The sequence below is a fragment of the Anomaloglossus baeobatrachus genome, chromosome 3, assembly GCF_048569485.1.
Source record: "Anomaloglossus baeobatrachus isolate aAnoBae1 chromosome 3, aAnoBae1.hap1, whole genome shotgun sequence".
Classification (NCBI taxonomy): Eukaryota; Metazoa; Chordata; class Amphibia; order Anura; family Aromobatidae; genus Anomaloglossus; species Anomaloglossus baeobatrachus.
In genome coordinates, this window is record NC_134355.1 from 558,653,596 (window position 1) to 558,675,794 (window position 22,199).

General features: G+C 49.4%; 1 protein-coding gene across 2 annotated transcripts in view; it reads right to left on the reverse strand.

Moving 5' to 3' along the window:
• DGKD (diacylglycerol kinase delta) overlaps window positions 1–22,199 on the reverse strand; it is a 180,296-nt gene that overhangs the window by 58,887 nt on the left and 99,210 nt on the right. For both annotated transcript variants that reach the window (XM_075340845.1, XM_075340844.1), the window contains exons 10-16: window positions 21,849–21,957; window positions 17,881–18,020; window positions 17,688–17,772; window positions 17,383–17,477; window positions 14,660–14,759; window positions 13,163–13,418; window positions 12,804–12,950 (exon numbers count right to left, since the gene is read on the reverse strand). In XM_075340845.1, coding sequence (XP_075196960.1) covers window positions 12,804–12,950; window positions 13,163–13,418; window positions 14,660–14,759; window positions 17,383–17,477; window positions 17,688–17,772; window positions 17,881–18,020; window positions 21,849–21,957 — 932 coding nt within the window. The remainder of the gene's footprint in view (window positions 1–12,803; window positions 12,951–13,162; window positions 13,419–14,659; window positions 14,760–17,382; window positions 17,478–17,687; window positions 17,773–17,880; window positions 18,021–21,848; window positions 21,958–22,199) is intronic.

Here is a 22,199-nt window from a genome sequence, read left to right on the forward strand (position 1 = left end):
CCAGGGTTGATTTGGAAGCCTGTGACCCTTTACGCTGGCCAGCGACAAGGACAAAGAGTGCATCCGAGCGGCGCAGGGGCGCCGTACGAGAAATGTAGAGTCTGAGTGCTCTCACCAGATCTAACAAGTGCAAGTCCTTTTCACACTGGTGAACTGGATGAGGACAAAAAGAGGGTAAGGAGATATCCTGATTGAGATGAAAGGGGGATACCACCTTAGGGAGAAATTCCGGAACCGGACGCAGAACCACCTTGTCCTGGTGAAACACCAGGAAAGGGGCTTTGCATGACAGCGCCGCTAGCTCAGACACTCTCCGAAGTGATGTGACTGCTACCAGGAAGACCACTTTCTGCAAAAGGCGTGAGAGAGAAATATCCCTCATTGGCTCGAAAGGTGGTTTCTGAAGAGCCATCAGCACCCTGTTCAGATCCCAGGGTTCTAACGGCCGCTTGTAAGGAGGGACTATGTGACAAACCCCCTGCAGGAACGTGCGTACCTTTGGAAGTCTGGCCAGGCGCTTCTGAAAAAACACAGAGAGCGCTGAGACTTGTCCCTTAAGAGAGCCGAGCGACAACCCTTTTTTCAATCCGGATTGAAGGAAGGAAAGAAAAGTGGGCAAGGCAAATGGCCAGGGAGAAAAACCCTGATCAGAGCACCAAGATAGGAATATCCTCCACGTCCTGTGGTAGATCTTGGCGGACGTTGGTTTCCTAGCCTGTCTCATAGTGGCAATGACCTCTTGAGATAACCCTGAAGACGCTAGGATCCAGGACTCAATGGCCACACAGTCAGGTTGAGGGCCGCAGAATTCAGATGGAAAAACGGCCCTTGAGACAGCAAGTCTGGTCGGTCTGGTAGTGCCCACGGTTGGCCCACCGTGAGATGCCACAGATCCGGGTACCACGACCTCCTCGGCTAGTCTGGAGCGACGAGTATGGCGCGGCGGCAGTCGGACCTGATCTTGCGTAACACTCTGGGCAACAGTGCCAGAGGAGGAAACACATAAGGGAGTTGAAACTGCGACCAATCCTGAACTAAGGCGTCTGCCGCCAGAGCTCTGTGATCTTGAGACCGTGCCATGAATGTTGGGACCTTGTTGTTGTGCCGGGACGCCATTAGGTCGACGTCCGGCATCCCCCAGCGGCAACAGATCTCCTGAAACACGTCCGGGTGAAGGGACCATTCCCCTGCGTCCATGCCCTGGCGACTGAGAAAGTCTGCTTCCCAGTTTTCTACGCCCGGGATGTGAACTGCGGATATGGTGGAGGCCGTGGCTTCCACCCACATCAGAATCCGCCGGACTTCCTGGAAGGCTTGCCGACTGCGTGTTCCCCCTTGGTGGTTGATGTATGCCACCGCTGTGGAGTTGTCCGACTGAATTCGGATCTGCTTGCCTTCCAGCCACGGCTGGAACGCCTTTAGGGCAAGATACACTGCCCTTATCTCCAGAACATTGATCTGAAGGGAGGACTCTGTCGGAGTCCAGGTTCCCTGAGCCCTGTGGTGGAGAAAGACCGCTCCCCACCCTGACAGGCTCGCGTCCGTCGTGACCACAGCCCATGATGGGGGAAGGAAGGATTTCCCCTTCGACAGAGAATTGGGGAGAAGCCACCACTGAAGGGAAGCCTTGGCTGCCCGTGAAAGGGAGACGTTCCTGTCGAGGGACGTCGACTTCCTGTCCCATTTGCGGAGAATGTCCCATTGAAGTGGACGCAGATGAAACTGCGCAAAAGGAACTGCCTCCATTGCTGCTACCATCTTCCCTAGGAAGTGCATGAGGCGCCTCAGGGGGTGTGACTGACCTTGAAGGAGAGATTGCACCCCTGTCTGTAGTGAACGCTGTTTGTCCAGCGGAAGCTTCACTATCGCTGAGAGAGTATGAAACTCCATGCCAAGATATGTCAGTGATTGGGACGGTGTCAGATTTGACTTTGGAAAATTGATGATCCACCCGAAACTCTGGAGAGTCTCCAGCGCAATGTTCAGGCTGTGTTGGCATGCCACTTGAGAGGGTGCCTTGACCAGCAGATCGTCTAAGTAAGGGATCACCGAGTGTCCCTGAGAGTGTAGGACTGCTACCACTGCTGCCATGACCTTGGTGAAGACCCGTGGGGCTGTCGCCAGGCCGAAAGGCAGTGCCACGAACTGAAGGTGTTCGTCTCCTATGGCGAAACGCAGGAAGCGCTGATGCTCTGGTGCAATCGGTACGTGGAGATAAGCATCTTTGATGTCGATTGATGCCAGGAAGTCTCCTTGGGACATTGAGGCGATGACGGAGCGGAGCGATTCCATCCGGAACCGCCTGGTTTTTACGTGTTTGTTGAGCAGTTTTAGGTCCAGAACAGGACGGAAGGATCCGTCCTTTTTCGGTACCACAAACAAGTTGGAGTAAAAACCCTGACCCTGTTGCTGAAGAGGAAAAGTGATCACCACTCCTTCCGCCTTCAGAGTGTACACTGCCTGAAGAAGAGCATCGGCTCTCTCGGGGGGCGGAGATGTTCTGAAAAATCGAGTCGGAGGACGAGAGCAGAACTCTTACCTGTAACCGTGGGATAGAATGTCTCTCACCCATCGGTCTTTTACCTGTGGCAGCCAGGCGTCGCAAAAGCGGGAAAGCCTGCCACCGACCGAGGATGCGGTGTGAGGAAGCCGAGAGTCATGAGGAGGCCGCCTTGGGAGCGGTTCCTCCGGCGGTCTTTTTAGGACGTGACTTAGACCGCCATGAATCGGAGTTCCTCTGATCCTTTTGAGGCCTTTTGGACGAGGAGAACTGAGACCTTCCCGCGGGCCGAAAGGACCGAAACCTCGATTGTACCTTCCGTGGTTGAGGTCTGTTTGGTTTGGACTGGGGTAAGGATGAGTCCTTTCCCTTGGATTGTTTAATGATTTCATCCAATCGCTCACCAAACAGGCGGTCGCCAGAAAATGGCAAACCGGTTAAGAACTTTTTGGAAGCGGAGTCTGCCTTCCATTCACGTAGCCACATGGCCCTGCGGACTGCCACTGAATTGGCGGATGCTACCGCCGTACGGCTCGTAGAGTCCAGGATAGCATTAATGGCGTAGGACGCAAACGCCGACGCCTGAGAGGTTAAGGACACCACTTGCGGAGCAGATGTACGTGTGACTGCATTAATCTGCGCATGACAAGCTGAGATAGCTTGGAGTGCCCAGACGGCTGCGAATGCTGGAGCAAAAGACGCGCCGATAGCTTCATAGATGGATTTCAACCATAGCTCCATCTGTCTGTCAGTGGCATCCTTGAGTGAAGCCCCATCTTCCACTGCAACTATGGATCTAGCCGCCAGTCTGGAGACAGGAGGATCCACCTTAGGACACTGAGCCCAGCCCTTGACAACGTCAGGGGGGAAGGGATAACGTGTATCCTTAAGGCGCTTGGAAAAACGCTTATCTGGACAAGCTCGGTGTTTCTGGACTGCCTCTCTGAAGTCAGAGTGATCCAGAAACATACTCAATGTACGCTTGGGAGACCTGAAACGGAATTTCTCCTGCTGAGAAGCTGACTCCTCAATTGTAGGAGCTGGTGGAGAAATATCCAACACCTGATTGATGGTTGCTATAAGGTCATTCACTATGGCGTCACCATCAGGTGTATCCAGGTTGAGAGCGGTCTCAGGATCAGAATCCTGATCTGCTACCTCCGCTTCATCATCCAGAGAGTCCTCCTGCTGAGACCCTGAATAGTGTGATGAAGTCGAGTGAATTTCCCAGCGAGCCCGCTTAGGCGGCCTGGGACTGCGGTCCATGTCAGAGACCTCACCCCGGGATCCATGGGTCACCCCAGGAGCACTTTGCTGCTCCAATTGAGGGGGGCCTGAGGTCAATGATTGAACAGTGCCCGGGGCCTGAGTCACCGGTCTGGACTGTAAGGCTTCAAGTATCCTAGCAGACCATTTATCCATACTCTCAGACAGTTTGTCAGCAAATATTGCAAACTCCGTCCCTGTCACCTGGACAGTGGGAGCAGGTGGTTCCACCTGGGCCACCAGTAGCAGAGGCTCCGGCTGAGTAAGTGCCACAGGGGCCGAGCATTGCACACAATGAGGGTCAGTGGAACCTGCCGGTAGTATAGCCGCACATGAAGTACAGGTTGCAAAGTAAGCCTGTGCTTTGGCACCCTTGCTTTTTGCGGACGACATGCTGTTGTCTCCTCTGAGTACAATCCAGGAGGGTATATAGCCAAAAATCAACAGTGCGACCGTACAGTGTAAATGTATAGCATATAAGCATATATATATATGTCTGAGTGAAGGATACCGGGCAGAAAGGAAGAAATTCCAGCAACTTCAGGAGAAAGTAGAATTTTCTTAAAAAACAGTTTCTTTATTGGTAATAAAAATATTAATATTCCATCCAAGCAAGACAAAAATAGAGAGGCAAGACAGAGGAGCTGTTTCCTACGCGTTTCAACCTGAATAGGTCTTAATCAGGCACTGGACCCGTAGAAGCAAGACTACTTGCGAAACGGCCGCCGTCGTCCGACGTGGCACACCCTCATCCTCCCTCACTACCTGTACCCTTGATGTGACCGTGGAATAAACAGAATTTCTTTATTTGACTACTGGAGTGCGACCCATTCATCTCTACATTGTGGATATATATATATGTACACTCCGGCACTCAGTGGGGCCAGCACCTCAGGTGCTGCTTACCGACCGCTAAAAAGCGGTTGTGTGATCACCAGATTCCCTGCCTGAGCCTCCCAGAGCCTGTTGTCTCTCCTCTCCAGCGTTAGAAGTGCTGACAGGAATGGCTGCCGGCGTTCTGTGGGGAGGAGGGGGCCGTGGGCGTGCCCTAGAAAGTGCGGGAATCTGGAGCCCCACTGTGCTGAATGAGGGGGGAGGAGGATACAGAGTATGCTCCAGCCCTCAGCGCTGACGTCCTGTGCAGCGTCCCGCCCTTCCCCTGACTGACAGGCCTGGGGGCGGGAATATGCGATACTAGGCCGCAAAAGCCGGGGACTAAAGTTATAAGCGCAGCCGGCATATAAGCGCGGCCGGCGCGGTAGTCCCCGGCGCACTAACACACCCAGCAGTGCTGCAGTGTATATGGCACAAGCGCTCCATGCGCGGTCCCCACGGGGGACACAGAGTACCTCAAAGTAGCAGGGCCTTGTCCCTGACGATGCCCGGCTCCTGTCCAGCAGATTCCCCAGGGGCTGCGGAGGGAGCACGGTCCCCTGTGCCTAGAGACCGATTAGGATCCCACTTCACCCAGAGCCCATTAAGGGATGGGGAAGGAAAACAGCATGTGGCTCCTGCCTATGTACCCGCAATGGGTACCTCAACCTTAACAACACCGCCGACTAGAGTGGGGTGAGAAGGGAGCATGCTGGGGGCCCTGTTATGGGCCCTCTTTTCTTCCATCCGACATAGTCAGCAGCTGCTGCTGACTAAGATGTGGAGCTATGCGTGGATGTCAGCCTCCTTCGCACAAAGCATAAAAACTGAGAAGCCCGTGATGCACGGGGGGTGTATAGGCAGAAGGGGAGGGGCTTTACACTTTTAAGTGTAATACTTTGTGTGGCCTCCGGAGGCAGAAGCTATACACCCAATTGTCTGGGTCTCCCAATGGAGCGACAAAGAAAATCACTTTATAATACCTTATATAATATAAGACCTAGGAGGTCGCTCCGATGCAGGCTAGTCAAATGGGTGGCGCCGTTCTCCGGACCAGCGCCTCGACTTTCAGCCATCTTGGTCCTTCTTCTTCTGAAGCTGGCATGCATGATGCATCCTACATCATGCACACAGGCAAGTACTGAGGTCCTGTGGAGGTGCACTACAATACTTTGATCTGTCCTGAGCAGGGCAGATCAAAGTGCGCAGGACCTCAGTGTCGGCGAAAGTGTATGACGTAGGATGCGTCATGCACGCCGGCTTCAGAAGAAGGAAGACAAAGATGGCCAAAAGAGGTGGCGCTGGTTCCGGAGAACGGAGACACCCATTTGACCAATCTGCACCGGAGTGACGTCCTAGGTGAGTATTATAAAGTCATTTTTATGTTCTACACAGCGGCCTGGGCTCTTATATACAGCATGTTAGAATGCTGTGCACAAGAGCCCACTGGTGGTGGCCGCAGCTTATAGGCCCCAAATCTGGTGACAGGTTCCCTTTAAGACATGAAACTTTTAATAGCGAAGGGAATGGTCACAAAACAGCTGCACCTGAGATAAAGGCTTCCCAAGGATAGTTAGATAGGAAAGAGTCCTACTGCACCAAAGGAAAGCAAATACTTTTAAACATATATTTATATATATATATATATATATATATATATATATATATATATATATATATATACACACACACACACACACACACACACACACACACACACATATACATACATACACATACATATGTATATGTTAATTATGCACAGCCTGTGTATAATAAGGCGATGTGACCTTCTGGTCCCAAAATCGCCAGAGATCCCTCCAGAGCAGGATACACCCATGACAAGCGACCTGTAATTACTTTACTACAGTCAAAGATTATATATCAGTGATACTATTCCGGTGGTGAAGAAGGGAATTTTGTTTACTTACCGTAAATTCCTTTTCTTCTAGCTCCAATTGGGAGACCCAGACAATTGGGTGTATAGCTATTGCCTCTGGAGGCCACACAAAGTATTACACTTAAAAGTGTAAGGCCCCTCCCCTTCTGGCTATACACCCCCAGTGGGATCACTGGCTCACCAGTTTTAGTGCCAAAGCAAGAAGGAGGAAAGCCAATAACTGGTTTAAAGACCAATTCAATCCGAGGAAACATCGGAGAACTGAACCATACCACATGAACAACATGTGTACCCGAAAAAAACAGAAAAACCCCGAGAAAACAGGGCGGGTGCTGGGTCTCCCAATTGGAGCTAGAAGAAAAGGAATTTACGGTAAGTAAACAAAATTCCCTTCTTCTTTGTCGCTCCATTGGGAGACCCAGACAATTGGGATGTCCAAAAGCAATCCCTGGGTGGGTAAAAGAATACCTCATGACAGGGCCGTCAAACGGCCCTCTCCTACAGGTGGCCAACCGCCGCCTGAATGACTTATCTACCTAGGCTGGCGTCTGCCGAAGCGTAGGTATGCATCTGATAATGCTTGGTAAAAGTAAGTAGACTCGACCAGGTGGGTGCCTGACACACCTGCTGAGCCGTAGCCTGGTGCCGTAATGCCCAGGATGCACCCACGGCTCTGGTAGAATGGGCCTTCGGCCTTGAGAGAACCAGAAGCCCAGTAGAACTGTAGGTTTCAAGAATTGGTTCCTCGAGCCCCCGAGCAAGGGTGGATCTGGAAGCTTGCGACTGTTTACGCCGACCAGCGACAAGGACAAAGAGTGCATCCGGGTGGCGCAGGAGCGCCATGCGGGAAGTAGAACCTGAGTGCTCTCACCAGAACCAACAGATGCAAATCTTTCTGAAATTGATGGACTGGACGAGGACACAAAGAAGGTGAGGTGATATCCTGATTGATATGAAAATGGGATACCACCTTAGGGAGAAATTCCGGAACCGGACGCAGAACTACCCTGTCCTGGTGAAGGACCAGGAAGGGAGTTTGTATGAGAGCGTTGCTAGCTCGGAAACTCTCCTAAGAGACGAGACCGTTACTAGAAGGCCACTTCCCGTGAAAAACGGGAAGGGAGACATCCTTCAAAGGCTCGAAAGGCGGCATCTGGAGAGCAATTAGAACCTTGTTCAGATCTCAGGGCTCTAACGGCCGCTTGTACGGAGTGCTGAGAAGACAAACTCCCCGTAGGAACGTGCGTACCTGAGGAAGTCGTCGTTTCTGAAAAAATACAGATAGCGCTGAGACTTGTCCCTAAAGGGAACTGAGCGACAACCCATTTTCCTACCTAGATTGCAGGAAGGAAGGAAACATAGACGATGCAACCGGCCAGGGAGAAACACCCTGCGCCGAGCACCGAGATAAGAACATCTTCCACGTCCTGTGGTCAATCTTGGCGGACGTTGGTATGCTAGCCTGTCTCATGGTGGCAACCACGTCCTGAGGTAATCCTGACGACACTAGGTTCCCTACCGTGAGGCACCACAGAACCGAGTACCACAACATCCTCGGCCAATTTGTAGCGACGAGGATGGCGCGGCCGCAGTCGGTCTTGATCTAGCGCAGTACTCTGGGCAACAATGCCAGAGGTGGCACCTAAGGTAGCTGGAACTGCGACCAATGCTGAACTAAGGCGTTTGCCGCCAGAGCTCGATGATTGTGAAACCGTGCCATGAAGCTGGCACATTGTTGTTGTGCCGTGACGCCATTAGATCGACGTCCGGCCTCTGTCAGCGGCGCCAGATCTCCTGAAACCCGTCCGGGTGAGGAGACCATACTCTTTCGGCCACACCTCAGCGACTTAGGAAGTCAGCTTCCTAGTTTCCACACTTGGGATGTGAATTGTGGATATGGTGGATGCCGTGTCTTCCACCCACATCAGAACCTGCCGGACTTCCTGGAAGGCTTGCCGGTTGCGCGTTCTACCTTGGTGGTTGATGTATGCCACCGCTGTGGAGCTGTCCGACTGAAGTCGGATATGCTTGCTTTCCAGCCGCTGTTGGAAGGATTGTAGGGCAAGATACACTGCTCTGTGTTCAAGAACATTGATCTGAAGAGTGGACTCTTGCTGAGTCCACGTACCCTGAGCGCTGTAGTGGAGAAAAACTGCTCCCCACCCTGATAGTTACGACAGACGCGAGTCTATCGCCCAGGACGGGGATAGGAAGGACCTTCTTTTTGACCAAGAGGTGAGAAGAAGCCACCACCGTAGAGATTCCTTGGCCGCCTGAGAAAGAACGACGACTCTGTTGAGGGACGTCGACTCCTCGTCCCATTGGCGGAGAATGTCCCATTGTAGTGGACGCAGTAAAACTGCGCGAAAGGAACTGCCTCCAATGCTACCATCTTACGTTAGGAAGTGCATGAGGCGTCTCAATGTGTGCGACTGGTTCTTAAAGAAGAGCTTGCAGCCCGTAGTGAATGCTGTTTGTCTAGCGGCAGCTTCACTATCGCTGAGAGAGTAAGAAACTCTATGCCTAGATATGTTATCGATAGGGTCGCGGTCGGATCTGACTTTAAAAAGTTGATGATCCACCCAAAACTCTAGAGAGTCTCCAGCGCAACGTTCGGGCAGTGTTGGCATGTTTCCTAAGAGAGTGCCTTGACAAGTAGATCGTCTAAATACGGGACCACAGAGTGACCCTGAGAGTGCAGGACTGTGACTACTGCTGCCCTGACCTTGGCGAAGACCAGTTGGACTGTCGCTAGCCGGAAGGTAGAGCTACGAACAGAGGGTGTTCGTCTCCTATAACGAAGCGTAGAAACGCTAGTGCTCTGGATCAATCGGCACGTGTGGATAAGCATCCTTGATGCCTAATGATGCTAGGAAATATCCTTGGGACCTTGAGGCGATGACATGGCGGAGGGATTCCATCCGGAACCGCCTGGTGTCCACGAGCTTGCTGAGCATTTTTAGATCCAGAACGGGACGGAACGGCCCGTTGTTATAGGTACCGCAAAGAATTTGGGGTAAAAACCGTGACCTTGTTCCTGAAGAGGAACGGGGGTCATCACTCTTTCTGCCTATAGAGTGCACCCTGTTTGCAGAAGAGCAGCGGCCCGGCCGGGAGGTGGAGAAATTCTGAAGAATCGAGTTGGAGGACGAGAAGTGAGCTCTATCCTGTACCCGTGAGACAGAATGTCTCACACTCAATGGTCATTGACCTATGGCAGCTAAATATCGCCAAGGCGGGAGAGCCTGCTACCGACCGAGGCCGCAAGTCATGAGGAAGCCGCCTTGGAAGCGGGTTTTCAGACTGTCGCTTTTTTGGGCGAGACTGAGCCCGCTAAGAATCTTAGCTCCTCTGATCCTTTTGAGTCCACATTGGACGAGGAAAAATGGGACCTGCCCGAGCCTCGAAAAGGCCGAAAACCCCGACTGCCTCTTGCTCTGTTGGGGTTTGTTGTGTCCGGGCTGAGGAAAGGATGAATCCTTACCCCTGGACTGTTTGATGGTTACATCCAACGCTCACCAAACAGTCGGTCAGCAGAAAAAGGCAACTGGTTAGGCAACCTTTTTTGGAAGCAGAATCTGCCTTCCATTCACTTAACGATCAGACCAGGCTCTGCTTAAAAACACGGAGTAGCGGAGGCTACCGCCGCACGGTTCGCAGAGTCCAGGACAACCTGAATCGCGTAAGAAACAAATGCAGACATTTGAGAGGTTAAGGATGCCACCTGCGGCACAGATGTACGTGTAACCGTGTCAATCTGTGTAAGACAAGCTGAAATAGCTTGGAGTGCCCCAAGGGAGAGAATGCCGGAGTCAACGGTGCGCCGACAGCCTCATAGATGGCTTTCGACCAGAGATCCATCTGTCTGTCAGTGGCATCTTTGAGTTTGCAGTTCCATCTCCCACTGCAACTATGGATCTAGCTACAAGCCTGGAGATTGGAGGATGCCGCTCGGGACATTGGGTCCAGTCCTTGACCAAGTCAGGGGACAGGGATAACGTGTATCCTAAGCCGTTTGGAGAAGCGCATATCTGGATAAGCGTGGTGTTCCTGGACTGCCTCTCTGAAGGCAGAGTGGTCCAGAAAAATACGTGAAGCTGACTCCTCCACTGGAGGAGCTGTGAGAAATAACCCACATTCTATAGATGGACGCTATAAGATTATTTACTATGGCGTCACAATCAGGTGTATCCAGATTGAGAGCGGTCTCAGGATCAGAATCCTGAGCCGCTACTTCCGCCTCATTACACAGCGAGTCCTTCTGTTAGGACCCTGATGAAACCGAGGCCGCTCATAGCGAGCCCACTTAGGCTGTCTGGGACTGACGTCCGTGCAGAGCCGTGACTCTGGGATGCGTGTGACATTCCCGGAGCTGTTAGTTATTCACACTGAGGGGGGCCATGGATCAATGATTCAACAGTGCCCATATTGTGAGAGACATGTCCGGACTGCTAGGCTTCTAGTATCATAGCCATAGTCTCAGAAAAACTGTCAGTAAATACTGCAGACACCGTCCTCATCCCCTGGCCATTAGTGCATACAATGGGAGTCTATGTACCTGCCGGCCGTATAGCCGTACATGCTGTACCAGCTGTATAGAAAAACATGTGGTTCTGCACCTTTGTTTTACACAGAGAATATGCTGATAACTCCTCCGCATAATCCAGGAGGGTATATACAACGTGCGACCAAACAGTGCAATGTATATAGTACAAGCATATCTATAAGTGCACTTCTGCACTAGTGGGGTTAGCACCACAGGTGCTGCTTAACGCCTGTCACAGCGATTGTGTGACTATCAGAATGCCAGGGTCTTCCACACTTGTCTCTGTATCGTACAGAAACTGACACTAATGGCTGCCGGTGTCCTTGTAGAGAAGGAAGCCGTGGGCGTGCCTGAGAAAGTGCGGGAATCCGGATTCACCGTGCACACAGTGAGAGGGGTGGAGTATGCAAAACATACTCCAGCTCTCAGCTCTGCTCTATGCAGCGTCACGCCCCTACCCTGACTGTCAGGGCTGTGGGCGGTAACGAAGGGAGACTAGGCCCAGAAGCCGGGGACTCGAGTTAACAGCGCGGCCGCCGTAAAAACGCGGGCCGCGCTGAAGTCCCCGGCGCACCACAAGTGCCAGCCGCGCCGCAGTTCCAGCGGCCGGCGCGACCGATTCATAGAAGTGGCCAGCGTCCCGCCCCTCTCCTGACTGGCAGGTCTGGGGGCGGGAACGAACGGAAGCAGGCCGCAAAAGCCGGGGACTCTAGTTATCAGCGCGGCCGCCGTAAAAGCGCGGGCCGCGCTGAAGTCCCCGGCGCACCACAAGTGCCAGCCGCGCCGCTGCCAGCGGCCGGCGCGAGCGATTCCTGGAAGTGGCCAGCGTCCCGCCCCTCTCCTGACTGGCAGGTCTGGGGGCGGGAACGAACGGAAGCAGGCCGCAAAAGCCGGGGACTCTAGTTATCAGCGCGGCCGCCGTAAAAGCGCAGGCCGCGCTGAAGTCCCCGGCGCACTACAAGTGCCAGCCGCGCCGCAGTCCCAGCGGCCGGCGCGACCAATTCCCATAAGTGAGCCTGCTTCAGCAAAGCTGAATGAGGCCATGGCACAGGCGCCGCAGCGCTGATGTCCCCCGGCGCACTACAACACCCAGCATGCTGCGGTGTGAGCGCCAAATGCACGGGGACACAGAGTACCTTGAGGAAGCAGGGCCATGTCCCTGATGTACTCCGCTCCATCCAGCATCTTCTCCAGGGGCTGTAGATGGAGCACGGTCTCAGTGCCTGGAGACCGGTAAATCCCACTTCACCCAGAGCCCTGTAAAAAGGGATGGGGAAGGAATCAGCATGTGGGCTCCTGCCGCCGTACCCGCAATGGGTACCTCAACCTTACAAACACCTCCGACATACAGTGGGGTGAGAAGGGAGCATGCTGGGGACACTATATGTGTCCTCTTTTCTTCCATCCGACATAGTCAGCAGCTGCTGCTGACTAAAAAGTGGAGCTATGCGTGGATGTGTTGCCTCCTTCGCACAAAGCACAAAACTGGTGAGCCAGTGATCCCACTGGGGGTGTATAGCCAGAAGGGGAGGGGCCTTACACTTTTAAGTGTAATACTTTGTGTGGCCTCCAGAGGCAATAGCTATACACCCAATTGTCTGGGTCTCCCAATGGAGCGACAAAGAAATCAAAAATACCAGAGTGGTGTTTAATTCAATTAAATTTTAATTTAATTAAAATTGCCAGTGCAAAAAACAATAACCAAGCATAGGAAATACCTCTACTTGATCCTCTTATCCTTGGCAATGCGTTCCCAGTATGCATGATCACAGTACTTGTAATGATGTGTTCTTTGCCGTCCTCAGTAGCAAAAGGCAAAAGAAAATCTTCACTACTTGGAGTCTGTGCATTCTGTTCATCAACAGCTGAAAGCAAAGTATCCAACACCATGAGTGACAGCCTCCGAAAAGAAATAGCACAAGGATCTGACTACACAAGGATAAACATCTAAAGTGCCTGAAACAGAGAAACCATTATCTGCTGCACCACATTCCCTCATAGAACGTACATATTATTGCTACAGACAAAATACAGTGACCAGAACACAACTCTGTGTGTATGGATTTTTCTGACGTACCTTTCTCTGCCTGCTCTATGATCTGTCTGATCGCTTTCTTAAGGCTGTTAGCTCTTAGCATAAGCTGCTCACGTGGTCGAAAACTCTGTTGTCGCCCAGGGGAAGGAGAGATAGCGGTCAGGCATGCCACAGTTTCGGAGGACTCTTCTACCTCTTCAGTAATTGTTGGTGGGGGCTGTGGTAGAACTGATGTAGCCTGCGACTCTTCATTTAAGGTGTTCAGAAGAGAGTCTAGCTTTTCCCTCAGAAGATTGCACTGCAGAAAAAAGGAAATGCTTTTGAACAGACGTCTTTAGTAGTGATGAGTAGTGATGAGTGAGCGAGCTCGGCACTGCTCATTACTTGATCTAGCATCGGGGTACTCAGGTACTCGAGGTGCTTGGCCAAGTATAGCAGGTGCTCTGATATTTTGTCCATGAAACAATGACCATAAAGTACAGGTTTGCTTTACTACATGATGTGAGTAAAGGGAGGGAGAGCCAGTCGCAGTCTCTGAATGGCTCTACCGACAGATAAAGCAACGCTCTCGGATGTAGTGTGATCCAAAAAAAAAAAACCTTGCCGTCCCTCCCGCCGGAAATACTCTGTTCATGGCTGGCTGTATGTAGCCGGAGACCGGAACAGGTCAATTATTGACTCTCCATAATTCTCGTTACTCGCTTTGAGCTCACCAGAGCATCTGACCAGCTCGAATCTAGTAACGAGCATTTTAGTGTTCACTCATCACTAGTCTTTAGTAATAAAATAACAAGTTTCCTTTTCCATGTTTGCCTTTTCTTTATTAAAGGGGTTGTCCACTACTTGGACAACACCGCTTCTCATTCTACTTTTTCCCCCCCTGTAAAAATAAATAAGCCTATACTCACCTCTGGTGCGGCCGCGGTTCCAGCAATGCCTGAAATCACGTTCCCGGGGCCGAGATGACATGTTATGACAAGCGGGCCCACGACCGATCAGTGCTGGCTTCATTATCAGTGCCTTCAGACATTTGAGCAGAAAGCGCATCACTCATATCAAGCTCAAATGTCCAAGGGATGGGAGACAGAGGCCGGCTGCCGATTGGTTGAGGGGCTCGCGTGTCATAACAATGTCACATGGGCCCTGGGAACGTGACTTCAGATATCGTTGGAATCGCGGCCGCACCGGAGGTGAGTTTAGGCTTATTTATTTTTACAGGGCGAACAATGGGAATGAGTAGGGGTTGTCCAAGTAGTGGACATGGCCTCTAATAATGGCCACATTTTTATTTATATGGTGCCAACATTAGGGTAACAACTGTTGGTCAGAGACACACAGCCACGACAGATGGCACTGACGAGTGACCTGGATGAAAAATGATGGGTGAGATAGCAGGAACTGCTTACAGAAAACCAAATGACTGGCTGGTCACTGAATAGGAAAGCTACAAGGTCAGACTGTCGGCGATCACCAAACTCCATTTTCTCTAGTCAGTAACATTATAGGATGGCTGGGTCTTATGGTGGAACAAAGACGTACCTTTCCCGCCATGGTTTCCGATTCTTCACAACTCTCGGTCATTCTCTCATAGGCTTTCCCGACACGTGCAACAAAATCTTTTACCGTTTCACACAGGACTCTAAGAAAACAAATGAATTGAGCATAATAATTCTACCAGTAAACACCACGGCTGCCACTTGTAAGAAAGAATTAGCTAAAGCGTTTCCAGTGAACTTCATACTAAAGAAAAACGTGAAATTTCCTGGTCGAGAACATATTTTACATATCTTGACAGAGAAGCACTTCAGTAGCCAATGTTCGTGTGTGCAATATGGCTTTGTTTCTAAGCCTTGTGGCTATGGACTGCATATACGAGATTTACATACTTGTGCTCCTGCACGTCTCTCAATAGAGCATTTAGAAGCAGGAGAATCTAGTCAACATGTGACCATTATGTATACAAATCGCATACAAGTCAACTCGTGCGGTGAACACATAGGAATCCTGACTGTGTGTGTATTGCACAATGTCACGATTCAGCAGTCTGCAGTCACACAGAGTAACAGCAAACTTTTCTTTTCAATCGGAAAACCCCTTTAAGAGACCATATAATAGATACAAGCCATCCAACCTGACAATTTCTAGTGTGAATGAAGAGTCACCCAACTTTAGATTTATTTTTTATTTTTTAAACACAATCCCTTTGTGCTGCAGCCCCTGCCAGATCTCCCTACACAGTGAATGCTCGGCGATGCAATCATTCATGTGTTATAATTTTCAGCCTAGAAACAGAATTTTGAGATTTTACGAACATTTTTATGTGTATGTACAGATTTAACAACTATGCATGACCTTTGCATATCTTGAATGAGGTCCAATGCAATTTACTACTTGAATCAAACCTTTTGCTATAAGTATGAATGCTTTCTACTGTATCCCTAAAAAATCCAACGGTCATTTAAGGGGTTGTCCACTACTTTTAGATTGATGGCCTATCCTTTGGCTAAATCATCAATGTAAGATCGGCCAGGGTCCGACACCCAGCACCCCCGGCGGTCAGCTGTTCTCGGTGTTGGCGGTAGCAGGCAGTTCCGGAGCTGCTCCGTCTTCTGATAGCGGCTATGGCTGGGTACTCTACATCCACCTCCTATTCAGATCAATAGGAGGCGGATGTGCAGTTCCTGGCCGCGGCCACTATCAGAAGACAGAGCAGCTCTGCAACTGAGCATTTCCAGCTGCTTGCTACCGCCGGCACCGAGAACAGCTGATCGGCAGGGGTCAGACCATAGAGGATCTCACATTGATGTCCTTTCCTAAGGATAGGCCATTAATGTAAAAGTAGGGCACAACCTCTTTAACAATGTATTGGTCGTTGATTGGGCTCCTGAATGAAAGAATACACCTGATTTAAGGCTGAGACTAATACACTTATTGTAATTGTATTTCAGTTGACATTGATCGTGTGATTTTCTAGAACCACAGACATTCATTTTAAATCAATGTGTAAATCTGGCCAAATTAAGACCCCCATACTCTTTAGATGACAGTCGGCCAAACTTACAAATTTTGGCGCTACCAGCAGACTATCTGATGTGCTTGGAGTCTTCCCGATGTTCCCCCTTTTCATCGATAGATGATATAGGGGGAGAGAAGGATCAGCTACAAGAATTTCAAACGCTGACCTTTTTGTTTTCAAGGCAACTTTTCTTTTTTGAATTCTGGGCAGAGCCAAGTGCTCATGTGTAAGAGAGAGTCAGGAGAACTAACCATCTGCTGAAACAACGTATGCCCAACAGTTATCTTATGTGTATGGCCAAAAGTAATGGTTCATTATGATGATACTCTCTAATATCGCCCAATGGTTAAGCATATTGTGGTCATAAAGGCCTGACTTATGAACATGTCAGCTCTTAAAGGGAACCTGTCATCAGAAATTTTGCACTAAATCTAAAAGATTCCCCCTCTGCAGCTCCTGGGCTGCATTCTAGCAATGTTCCTGTTGTTTATGTGCCCCCTTTCTGACCAAAATAAAGACTTTGTAAAGTGGTACCTTTTTGTATTCAGATCTTGATAATGGTACACGGGGGCGGGCTCTCTGGTGTCCATTAGTCGGCCTCCCTGTCGCTTTAAGCCGTCCCCATCGCGCAATTTCAAAGCGGTGACGTGAGGTAAGCTGGCCAGCGTTTGCGCAGAACGGTGGAGGCGGCGGTGGAGGCGCGAGCACGAGATTATGGGCGGGTACTTGCTGATGAAAATAACAGCGCCGCCCATAATCTCGCGCATGCGCCGTGCCACTCTCGCGGGACTGTGCAATGTGCACAGTGTGACTGCTGGTGACGTGTTGCGCATGCGCGAGATTATGGGCGGCGCTGTGACTTTCATCAGCAAGTACCCGCCCATAATCTCGTGCTCGCGCCTCCACCGCCGCCTCCACCGTTCTGCGCAAGCGCTGGCCAGCTTACCTCACGTCACCGTTTTGAAATTGCGCGATGGTGACGGCTTAAAGTGACAGGGAGGCAGACTAACGGACACCAGAGAGCCTGCCCCCGTGTACCATTATCAAGATCTGAATACAAAAAGGTACCACTTTACAAAGTCTTTATTTTGGTCAGAGAGGGGGCACATAAACAACAGGAACATTGCTAGAATGCAGCCCAGGAGCTGCAGAGGGGGAATCTTTTAGGTTTAGTGCAAAATTTCTGATGACAGGTTCCCTTTAAACATGACAATCTGGAGACACAATTCATGAGACTGAAGCTTACTTGGCTGATGAAATCACCACCGAGTGCTGATCTGAGCTGAGAATCTGTGATAAATGAGCAGCTACAGAGTCTTCATAGCCCAAGATTTGCTGCACCTGGATAGCGTAAATGAAAAAGAAATCCAATATACCAGAATATAAGGAATGTATTACACAGGACAATGGAAACTGTCAGGTTTAGGAGGGCTGCACTGTGGGAAAGAACCTTGGGATTCCAAATAGGTTTTTTTATCAATACCAACGCGTTTCTGTACCGCACTGGTGCCTAACTAGGTATGAAAATCATGGAAGACAGGGAACACTTACTTCACAGTCCTCACTGGGCTCTGTGGTTGTGCAAGGATCTGTGGCCCGAGATGGAAGCTTTGTCTCATACACCATGATGCTCCACCTACAAAGTGCAAAATCATCAATGTGTTACAAATTGGGAAAACCAAGGTATAAAAGAGAAAACAAAACAAAAACACTGTACAATAACAATTAAATTCCAGAAGCTCACCTATCCAGCATTTTAGTGCCAGCTCTTTCAAGTTTTTCCAGAATCTGGGGGAGTTGAGTGTCATCATCACATGCAGAGCCCCAGCCAAGGACACGGGCCAAGTCATTACCAGTGCCTAAAGGCAAGACTCCAAGCTGACACTAAAAAGTAAAGAGAGCACATTAACAATGTTATCACACCTTATGATACGTGTAAATGGTATTGTGGGAGCAATTAGGACTATGTAATTGTGGCAATTTTTTTGTAACAACAAAATGGAGATGTACATTTTTATAAATATACAGTGTGTCCACCCATATCCTGTCCACCACCATTAGCTTGAGAACGGCGGCAGCTATAGGCATAGAAGTGGTATCTAGGTATAGTAAAGTAGCCATGCGCTACACAATGAAACCACCTATAGCACCACCTGGTGGAAAACAACGGAGTTAGCATTTTTATCTCAAAAACGGAACGAGATAGAGAAAAAAAGGGAATTGTAGGGCATCATCATGAATTCAATACGAATCGACACCTTGCATACATAAATGCTATGATATGAAACCCATGACCCCCCACCCCTCCAAAACCATTAAATTCTGGTCACGCATATGGCGTTGATTTAACTTTGATGCTCAAAGTGGCCAACGTCAGCTGCAATGCACATCTGGACTCTGGACAGCATACTGTACCTTTCTGCACATTGTGCAATATGGTAGGTGACACGTTTGCACAAGCATCTGTAATACGTCGTCGTAGGTCCTGCAATGTTGGTGGAGGGGTCGCATAGCTGTTTGATGTGACCTCACAGAAAGAAGTCCAATGGGGTCAGGTCAGGTGAGCGTGGAGGCCACTCCATGCAGCCACCATACCCAATGACTTGTAGGAAGGTCTCCATGAGGTATCGCTTCACGTCCGCAGCCTTGTGAGTTTTACACGTTCTAATCATAGCATTTCTGTATGCAAGGTGTCGATTCATATTGAATTGAGGATACCCTACAACTTTGTAATTCACTTTTTTTCTCTATCTCGTTCCATTTTCGAGATAAAAATGCTAACTCCGCTGTTTTCCACCAGGTGGCGCTATAGGTGGTTTCACTGCGTAGCGCATGGATACTTTACTATACCTAGACACCACTTCTATTTTGAACAAAGAGGGAAGAAGAGATATGGCACCAAAATTATATGCAAAAATATTAAATTTTATTCACATAAAATAGATGAAGATACAACTTTTTTTCATAAGAATAAATAGTACAGTATCAAATTAGAACACAAATTAGAAAGAATGAGGCAACCCAGGGATGAGGATGCAAGTGTGGGTAGAACACAAAAAGGGGGGGGGGGGGGGGGGGGGAGAGGTGTGAAGTCCTAATCATTGCCAGTAACGAAACCCTGGGGGGGTGGTATATAACTAGAGTGTATTGGTCCCAAAATTGGACCCCAGCCCCCCAAGGTGGTGAATGAACCAAATGACCCTCCACAGGGGATGTATGGTCAAGGGTTGGAGTGCATAACCAAAAAACAGGTAGGCAAAGATGGTTAGAAAAAGTATAAAGAAACAATCTCCACCAGAGTAGTCGTGGGGCAATGCAGAGGAGGCTGAAATATTGTGTGTAAAAAATTCTAGTCGTGGAGCCGAGAGGTGCCAGTTAGCACATAAACGGCTAATAAAAATTACACAATACTCACACACAGTCAGGTCCTTTGTGCCCGGGCTAGTCGTGGGGCTGGAGAGGAAGGAAAATGCACACACACAATCAGAGCATAAATGCCCTGACTAGTCGTGGAGCTGGAGAGGAAGAGAAAGAATGTGAAAGGTCCCATAAAGGGCATAGAGAAAGCAGGTAAAAACAGTTAGAGGGGTGTGCAGCCCAGCTCAAGAAGTGGACTAGTCATGTGGCAGAGAAAGGAAACAAGTGGGTGCAAAGCAGGGAAAGTACACGTGGGGCCGGGCCGTACAGTACAGCATAATAACGGCCAAAAACAGGGAGAGAGAGGAATAGCGAGTTTCTAGACCCACAATGGTTATGTGAGTCAGAGGGGAGTAGGAAAGAGGAAAAGTAAGAAAAATGAGGACTACCTGTGCAAGTGGAGGGGGGTCACGGCAGGAGGACGAACCCAACAGCTGTTTCGCCTAAGCGCTTTTTCGAGGGAAGTGGAGAAGAGAGTGGGGCTGGCCGCTATATATAGGGGCAGCACAGTTGTTTACAATCAAAATAAAGATGGTGTCCGAAGAATGCGCATGCGCCGGAAGTCGAGGCCAGCGGGCGGAGCGAGCCGAGACCGCCGAGGGTAGTGCGCATGCGCATTCTTCGGACACCATCTTTATTTTGATTGTAAACAACTGTGCTGCCCCTATATATAGCGGCCAGCCCCACTCTCTTCTCCACTTCCCTCGAAAAAGCGCTTAGGCGAAACAGCTGTTGGGTTCGTCCTCCTGCCGTGACCCCCCTCCACTTGCACAGGTAGTCCTCATTTTTCTTACTTTTCCTCTTTCCTACTCCCCTCTGACTCACATAACCATTGTGGGTCTAGAAACTCGCTATTCCTCTCTCTCCCTGTTTTTGGCCGTTATTATGCTGTACTGTACGGCCCGGCCCCACGTGTACTTTCCCTGCTTTGCACCCACTTGTTTCCTTTCTCTGCCACATGACTAGTCCACTTCTTGAGCTGGGCTGCACACCCCTCTAACTGTTTTTACCTGCTTTCTCTATGCCCTTTATGGGACCTTTCACATTCTTTCTCTTCCTCTCCAGCTCCACGACTAGTCAGGGCATTTATGCTCTGATTGTGTGTGTGCATTTTCCTTCCTCTCCAGCCCCACGACTAGCCCGGGCACAAAGGACCTGACTGTGTGTGAGTATTGTGTAATTTTTATTAGCCGTTTATGTGCTAACTGGCACCTCTCGGCTCCACGACTAGAATTTTTTACACACAATATTTCAGCCTCCTCTGCATTGCCCCACGACTACTCTGGTGGAGATTGTTTCTTTATACTTTTTCTAACCATCTTTGCCTACCTGTTTTTTGGTTATGCACTCCAACCCTTGACCATACATCCCCTGTGGAGGGTCATTTGGTTCATTCACCACCTTGGGGGGCTGGGGTCCAATTTTGGGACCAATACACTCTAGTTATATACCACCCCCCCAGGGTTTCGTTACTGGCAATGATTAGGACTTCACACCTCTCACGCCCCCCCCCCCCCCCCCCTTTTTGTGTTCTACCCACACTTGCATCCTCATCCCTGGGTTGCCTCATTCTTTCTAATTTGTGTTCTAATTTGATACTGTACTATTTATTCTTATGAAAAAAAGTTGTATCTTCATCTATTTTATGTGAATAAAATTTAATATTTTTGCATATAATTTTGGTGCCATATCTCTTCTTCCCTCTTTGTTCAAAATGCTCTTTGAAGTAGGCACCCTCCCCTGTGGGAACTCCAGGTTGTGTTTCCCCCAGTGATTACCGAATCAAGCCATGTATATGTTGTTTATAACACCACTTCTATGCCTATAGCTGCCGCCGTTCTCAAGTTAATGGCGGTGGACAGGATATGGGTGGACACACTGTATATGAGCAATGAAATGTGTCTGAAGATAAAAAGGGTTTTCAAAGATATTAAAAGACATACTAATAGCCAGGAAAAAACAAAAAAATAACACAAGAACCTGCATTTACCAATTTGTTCCCCCTACCCCTTCAGTACTCTGTCCTGCTACTGGTCTTCATTTACTTAGTTGTGGCAGTGACATTCCATACACTGCATGTGACCGCTGCAACCAATCACTGACTTCAGCCTTTACATGGAGTACACAGGATAGACTTATTGCAGCCATGTAAACAAAAGATTGTTAAGAGGAATGGAGGTCCAGGGGAATTAAAATGGTGAGAACAGCTTCTTATTATTTTGCCGTTATTCCTGAATATGAGCACATTTTTTCTTATCTTGGAAAACGCCTTTAACCTTTATCATCTTTGTATACCTGTTTGTGAAGATTAAGGGTATCTATTTCAGAAAGGACCCAGCCCACGCTACCATCGCCGCCACAAACCAATATTCTGAAGGTGTCAAACTTTTGAAACAAGCGTAAACTAAAAAGGGAAAAAAAAAAATTAGCGTGTTAATTACCATTAATTAAAAAAAAAAGTGTTGGAAAGTGTTGAATAGCTACTTACTAGACGAACATTGGCCAAACACACTGATATCATATCAACTGATATCAACAATCTAATGTGTATGGCGGCCCCAAACTCTCCCCCCAACTGACTATGTCGGAGGACAGAAGGATCCCACAAGTCCCATTTCAGACTGCTGATCCTTTTGATCTCCAAAA